The sequence below is a fragment of the Carica papaya genome, chromosome 2, assembly GCF_054855325.1.
Source record: "Carica papaya isolate Zhongbai chromosome 2, ASM5485532v1, whole genome shotgun sequence".
In the NCBI taxonomy this organism is placed as follows: domain Eukaryota; kingdom Viridiplantae; phylum Streptophyta; class Magnoliopsida; order Brassicales; family Caricaceae; genus Carica; species Carica papaya.
Window position 1 is genome coordinate 5225949 of NC_142310.1, and position 7689 is coordinate 5233637.

The 7689-nt window shown below is 37.0% G+C and overlaps 1 protein-coding gene across 1 annotated transcript; it reads left to right on the forward strand.

The window, feature by feature from the left end:
- Nucleotides 1-5416: 5416 nt before the first annotated feature.
- Nucleotides 5417-7408, forward strand: RHC2A (RING-H2 finger C2A). Its single transcript, XM_022048495.2, has one exon. It carries the CDS (start codon nt 5665-5667, stop codon nt 6937-6939), a length of 1275 nt encoding a protein of 424 aa, XP_021904187.1. The 5' UTR covers nt 5417-5664; the 3' UTR covers nt 6940-7408.
- Nucleotides 7409-7689: the final 281 nt, after the last annotated feature.

The window sequence follows — 7689 nt, forward strand, 5'->3', positions numbered from 1 at the left end:
AATTATCCAAAACTTTTTGGAGGTAAGTTAACAAAATTTGAGGGACCAAATTTTTTTTAGGGGGGAAGTATATGTAGTAACTGGATGTAAGGAAAAAAAAAGAAAAATTTTGGCATGTATGTATATATGTGTATATAGAGATAGTTAGAGTGAAACGGTGCCGTTTAGAGAAGATAAGGGGGAAACGGCATCGTTTGGAGAAGAGGAGGAGGAAACGACGTCGTTTGGAGGGAACAGTGTTGTTTGGTGACGAGGAGGAGGAAATGACGTTGTTTGGAGAAGAGAGAGTGAACGGTTGGGATGAGGCGAGATGGACGGGCAGGATTAGAAACAGGTGGGGTATAAATAGCAGATGGGAAGGAAAAAAATAGAAGGAAAAAAAAAGAAAAGAAATGAAAAAGGAAAAAAAAATAAGAGGAAAGGAAAGAAAGAAAAAAGAGAAGATATCGAGGGGAATAGAAGGTTCGAGAGAAGAGAGCGGGGGGAAGAGAAGGTTAAAGAGAGAGAGAGAGAAGAGCCAGAGCAGAGAGGAACGAGAAAAGAGAGAGGATGAGAAAGAGGACGATGACGGAGCGAGCCACGGGAAGAATGAAGATGGAGATGGGAGATGAAGTAGGGATAGAGTCGGGATAGGAGTTGCTTATTTTCGAGCCTAGCGGATAGAGGAAAAGAGCAAGAATGTTTTTTTTATTTGGCATGATTGAGTGTGTAAAAATTAGTAGTAGTGTAGATAGTGTGTCTGCTGGGAGTCTATGAGATTATATTTCACTGTGGTATTACATGTAGGCTTGCAGGTTTATTTTGACTTTGAATAATAGATTGCGGTAAGGTTTCTATATATGTGATGGATTTAAAATAACACTTTCATATTTGGTCATTGAATTGTCTTAGACTATGCCATTAAAGAAAAAAAAACGGGGCGTTACAGTTATATAGTTATAAATTTTAATTTAATGTAAAAATGAAAGAAAATAAATGGAGGATGAAATTGAAAATAATTTTGGAAAAAAAATATAAAAATTTGGGTTTTAAGTACATTTTTAATCAAAAAATCAGAAACTGAGATGGTCAAAATGCAATTTAGAAAAGTTGTGTCACGTAGGATACCCAGTCAGCAGCCCCAACGAACTGGAGCGTGCTACATGGCAAGGTATGTTGACGCGGTGCCACGCGGGGGGCCACGCTGGCGATCTGCGTGCCTGCGATTGGACAACCCAGATTCGCTCCCGCGTGCATGAACGGCTTGTATGCGTTTCTTTTTCAAACGCGATCGGACAGTCAGATTTAAATACAATCAACGATTCAGATCCACTTTCTATTTAAACTCAATCGGACAGTTTAGATCAGATTGCGATTAACGGTCCAAATTCACTCCAAATTTAATCGCGATCGGACAGTTTAGATCAAATGCGATGAACGGTCCAGATTAAATGAGGATAGATATAAATAACCCTCTTCACACTAAATCCTAACCTTAGCTGTCAGAAACCCCCTCCCCCTCGGAGAAAAAGACCCAGCCGCCGGGAAGGAAGTCGCTACTACCCACCACCGTGCCAGAACCACTTCTGACAGCCAAAAGAGGTAAAAAATTTATCATTTGCTCGAAATTTGATTTTAAACACTTCAATGGCCAAATTAGAGCAAAAGGACCAATTGATTGGTCGAAAACTGCAGGCAAAATCCGGTGACACCGCTGCAAAAAATTGTAAAAATCGTTTCCGATGAGACCCTTCCCGTTTCCCATTTTGTGTAATTTTTTCACCATTGTAATGACCGTTCCTTTCTTTATAGGCTGACTGAAGCAAAACACCCAACCGCAAATGTGAGCTGATGGAGCTGCCGCACTGGAGAACCCCGCCACCTGTAAGTTTCGATTTTTCAATTTTTTTTACTAACCGGGACCCCTTAACGTATTTTCTCATGGGGATTGATATAAAACCGGTCGAAAATAACCGATCCGAGGCAAACTGCCACCGCAGACGGTGGTGCCGTCGCCGGAGCACGGCATAGCTACCATGACGTAATTCTGAAATTTGCCAAAAGGTGGTCCTAACACTGATTTTGGGTTTTTGGGATATTTCTAGATACTTGAAGCGTGTTTTAATTCCCGAAAAAAAATTTAGGGAATTTGGGGACCGCCAGTAGGAACAACTAACAAGTTTAGCATTTCGAGTATCGAATTGAGTAAGAATCCATCACCTTATTATCTGTTATGGAATTGAAATCTAATTATTCATAATAATACAGTGTTTTGAAAATTTTAAAAAATATTCATAATTAATTACGGGTCACTAATTGAGGTATGACTGAAAATTATTCACTGTTGATTTTGTTGAGTTATTTTACAGTTTGAATGCATGATAATACTTGATTGATTGATCTTGTAGTTTGAATGCATGTATTGTTTGCTTAATGTGATTATGATTGAATTGAGAAGCTAAAAATTTAAAGGAAGTTAGAAAACTGTTTGAGCAAGTGAATGGATGAAACAACAGTTTTACTGGATATCCTAAGAGATGGTGGACGGACTGGGTACATAGAGAACCCTACCATGAACGTTGCCTCATACCGGATAGAGTATCGAGGTTTGGTAATTTGGCACTCATACTGAATGGGGTATGGGGACGGCCTGCTTCACCCTTATACCGAACGGGGTATGAAAATGGCATGTTAAGTAAAAATGTTAAAGGAAAAGGTTCACGCGTTGTGTGGACATCCCTATGGATACCGGTAAGCTGATAAAAGAGAAAATTGTTGTTCTAACCGATTACATATGAAATTATAATATGTGCTATGTTATTACTTCTATAGGTTGTTTTGGTAAATTTCACTACGGTAAGTAAACGGTAAATGATTTTATTCATAATAAACGATTTTGCTTAATTAAGAGCTCCATTAATTATTTTTATTATTTCTACCAATCTTCATTTCTGTGTAAGTGAGTAACATAATATTCTTACTGTGTTAGTATAGCTTATTCTTTCATTAATCATTTAATATCAAAAGGACTAGGATCCAGAGCCCGATCCACAGGAGAATTGCGAGTAGAACGTTCAGTCGTTTACTTTTAATTTATTTCTTTGGTTATTAATTGTTTTTTTAAAATAATTATTCTCGTAAGTCATATTTGGTACTGTTAGTTATTGTGTAAGGAATGTAAATTCTAATTTTTATTTTGCTTCCGCACTAAATTTATAATTTATTTTCTTTATAATTTTTATGATCGTTACAGTTATATATAATATTTTAATCTTATCCAATGAAAATACATATAGATTATAACAATACTTTATAAGTTTTAGTAGGGTATATATAAAATGTATTGAGACGTAAGTATCACAATCAACATCAAGACAACTCCTTGGAAGTTTTCTCAAGGAATACATTATTTATGATATGAGCTTTCCATGTGCAACATCTCAAAAGCTGCAAATTATTTTTGTCTAACTCTATTAGCATTAATTTATTTAAAAACTAACAAGGCATGCTACCCTATTAATCTATCAATTAATCTATGTTACTATATGTATATGGGAGAAAAGGGTGAAAAAATAAATTAATTTTTATAAAAATCCATATTCAAATTAATTTTATAATTGACATGTAACATCTATTGATAAAATATTACTGTATTATGTAATTTATTTTATATTATTTTCATATGTTATAATAAATAAATACATATAACATGAAATCCTCTAATACTCGATGATATATATTTAAATTTATAATTATGTTATTTTTAATATAAATTTAAATTTGTACTTAATTTATTTGCATATAAATAGAATTATAAAACTTTTATTTAAAATAAAATAAAAACTTTAATTAATACAACAAAAAAAAACTAAAATAGTATGCTTGTGATTAATCAAATAACTATTTTTTTGTAATTGAATTATAATTTACATGTTTTATCGAATTAATAATGAATTTATATATGAATTTAACAATATTTCTCAATTTATTTCAAACATAATCCGAATAAGTTTAGATTTTATGATTTATTTTTCAAAATTTACAATATAATTGCACATAATGATTGTCAATATAAATATTGTCATGAGTATGAAATAAAAATCTTATGATGTAATTATAATAATGGAAGTAATTTATGAATAATTAATAAACAGTGATTTTAATACTAGTATTAGAAAATCAAATTATTAAGCATAATTAAAACTAATTTTTAGAATCCAATATTGGCGACATCATTATATTGTATATTCTTTTCTAAAGACCGACCATAATAAATTTATTAAAAAATAAAAATATTCCTTTTTTCAGATGAGAGAAAATGAAAATGAAAATAAAAATAATAATAATAATAATAATTGAAACTGGAAATTGTAAATCAGAGAAACAGATTAACTGCAAGTTGCATATGAGGTGGCAGCTTTCCACAAAAGACATGGAAGCGTGAGATACGGTCTCATGATGACGTGTCGGACAGCTGCTTTGCCAAGATAGTGACTCGGCATCGTAACTCGTGTCCGCTCTCGCTTACCTTCACGCGCGCAACTGGATATTGATCGCTCTTTTTAAAAATATTTATTTATTTATTTTGCTGTTCTCAGATAATTTTGTGATAGTGCTGTAAATGAATTAATAATTATTTTCATAATTAATTTAATATATATATATAAATAAGACATTATTTCAGTAAATTTGGTTATATTATAACACTGAAAAAAATAAAATATTTGAAGTATTTAAAATGATTATTTTGGAAGGAAAGTGAAACCATTATTACTGTAAATTCTAGCAAGGAGAATAGATAAACATTTTTAAAATTATATTTAGAATAAATAACTTTACTTTAAAATATCAAAATACTAATAAGATATTAAAATTTTAATTGCATACTTTAAAATACCAAAAAAAAAAAGCAAAAACAAAAAAATTAAAGAAAAAGTATTTAAGTCGATAATAATTATTTCACTTTAAATTTTTAATTAAATTAAGGTAATACTGATTTTTTTGGGTAATTAAAATAATGGAGATTTGGTTTAAGACAAAGTGAGCTCATGTTACATAGCAACAATGTCAAATTTGTTCTTGTCGAAATTCACAACCAATAGTATTTCGCCACGTAATCAAGTGTTTGAGCTCCCCCTACGACCGAAGCACCGAAAAACTTCCACATCTTTTAAACCAAATTTAACGTTAACCAGAGGCGCCATATATTCCAAGACAGCTACGCTTGCAAGGTTTTAATCCGCTACATTTAATTCACACCCCTTTAAAAAAATAAATAATTAAATTAACCGCCTGATTTTTGCAATTTCAATCTCTTTAACGTTTTATTAACGCCGTCTTCTTCACCAAATAAAAATCCGCCACGAGGCACCAATTTCTTCGTTGTCCTCACGCTAAAGCGGTGTAGCCGTTAATACGCCCCTTCCCTTATATTCCTCTCTCTGACGCCCTTCCTTTTCCCCATCCGCAACTCCTCCCTTCTCGTTCCCTTTTAAATTTTCTTGGATTCTCCCCGAAATCCTTGAAGGTTTTTCTCCCCAAACGCCACCGCAGTTCACTTTCCCGTGGGAAAAATGTTGGTTTTTTCATGGAATTGAACCTTTTTTGTCCTTCGCTTTTGATTCTGTTTGAATATCTGTAATCAGATCCGCAAGAAAACAGGAGAAAAAGAAGGAAAGAGAACGGATGGCAACAACGTCTTATTGGTGCTACAGGTGTAGCAGGTTCGTCCGAGTGTGGAACCGGGAGCCGGTCACGTGCCCGGACTGCGACGGCGGGTTTGTGGAGGAGATCGACGAGTCGCCACGTCGCTTTATGGCTGACTCCTACCGTCAACGCCGAGGTAGTAGGAGGTTCTCTGCGGCCGAGATGCACATGATTGGAGGAGGAAGCAACTGGTCAACCGCCAGCACGAGTAGCGCGGAGAACAGCGACATTAACATCGACGAACCCGGTCGAGGTACCAGCAGTCGAGGGACGATTGTTCGTAGAAGCCGCCGGAATGGAGGCGACCGCTCGCCTTTCAACCCGGTCATCGTCCTACGCGGTGGAGGCGGCGGGTCATCTAGACGGTCTGATGACTTCGGCAGCGGCGGCGGCGCCGTACCTCCCGTGGATCGTGGATTCCAGCTTTACTACGATGACGGTGGGGGTTCAGGGTTGCGGCCGTTGCCGCCGAATATGTCGGAGTTTTTATTGGGACCTGGTTTTGACCGGCTGCTTGACCAGATTTCGCAAATCGATGTCAACAACATCGGCAGCAACAACGGTAGGTGCGAGCATCCGCCGGCGTCAAAAGCCGCGATCGAGGCTCTTCCATCTATAGAGGTCAACACGATCCATCTCGAGACGGAGTCTCAATCGAACTGCGCCGTGTGCAAAGAAATTTTCGAGTTGGGGACAGTGGCCCGTGAAATGCCTTGTAAACACATCTACCATTCGGATTGCATCCTCCCATGGCTAGCGCTCCGCAATTCTTGTCCAGTTTGCCGTCACCAGCTTCCTCCCGATGACGATGGCGATGGTACCTTTGAGGAAGGGGGAGTCGCCCGGGGCGAGGATGACGAGGATGATGCCGTAGGACTGACAATTTGGAGGCTCCCGAGAGGTGGGTTCGCGGTGGGGCGGTTTGCTGGCGCGAGAAGAGCCAGTGGTGAAGGAGGAATAGGCGCGGAGAGGGAGATGCCTGTTGTGTATACAGAGGTGGACGGTGGATTCAACAATGGCGGGTTACCAAGGAGGATTTCGTGGGGACCCAGAGGGAACAGAGAAGGGAGGGATAGAGGCGGACTGACGGGTCGGTTTCTTCGTAGCTTATTTGGTTGTTTCAGTGTGACTGCATCATCTTCTTCAGGTTCAGATTCAAGGTTGGGAAGGAGTACATCGCTTTCTCTGTTCAATTCGTCAACGCGGAGGCGGTCTTGGGGTATGGAGGCTGATCGTGAGAGGCGGAGATCCTGAATCTTGTCACGACGATAAAGTAAATTAGATCTCTATGCTTCTGGGCGTCACTCATTAGGGAGCGAAATGAATTGTTCTATTAGGTCCTGTAACTGTATATATCACGAGCTGAAGATCCAACGCGTAATGTAATGGTTACCCCAAATAACAGTTTTGAAAAAGGTTTTTAAATTAATGAATTGAGAAATATTTGGGTTTCCAAAGATGGCAGATTACTTGTGTGCAATGAATAAGTCAAGTCATAGTTGTATGAGACAGCAACAACAACAACAGGAAGAAGAAAAAGCAGACAAAGATGATGCAGAACCAGAAATCATGAGAGGGGAATCAGGAGAAATCAACCAGAAGAAACAAGGTATACAAAATCGAAGTAGAGGACCAAAAACTTAATTTTACTTTCCCCTTTTTCTGGTTCTATTGTTTGTAGTTTGTAGTCCGGTTACTAATCTGATAATTTTTTTATCCACCATTCTTTTTTGCAAGGAATCATTTAAGTTTTACTTACATAATGAGAAGGTATATTGCATAAACGATTTATTTATTGATGGATCAGGCATGTCCTCCTTTTTAAATGAAAATCTTCATTGAATCTCTTTGAATTTCTTGCGTGTTTGGTTGGCATTTATTATCAAAGAGGAGGAGCCGTTCTGCTTCATGGCTGTTCACTTGTTTGTGTGGTAAATTTGTAGTCCAAAGCTCATTTCTCCTTCTGGCAAACGATAATCTGGGTTAGTAAGACTTGATTGAGCT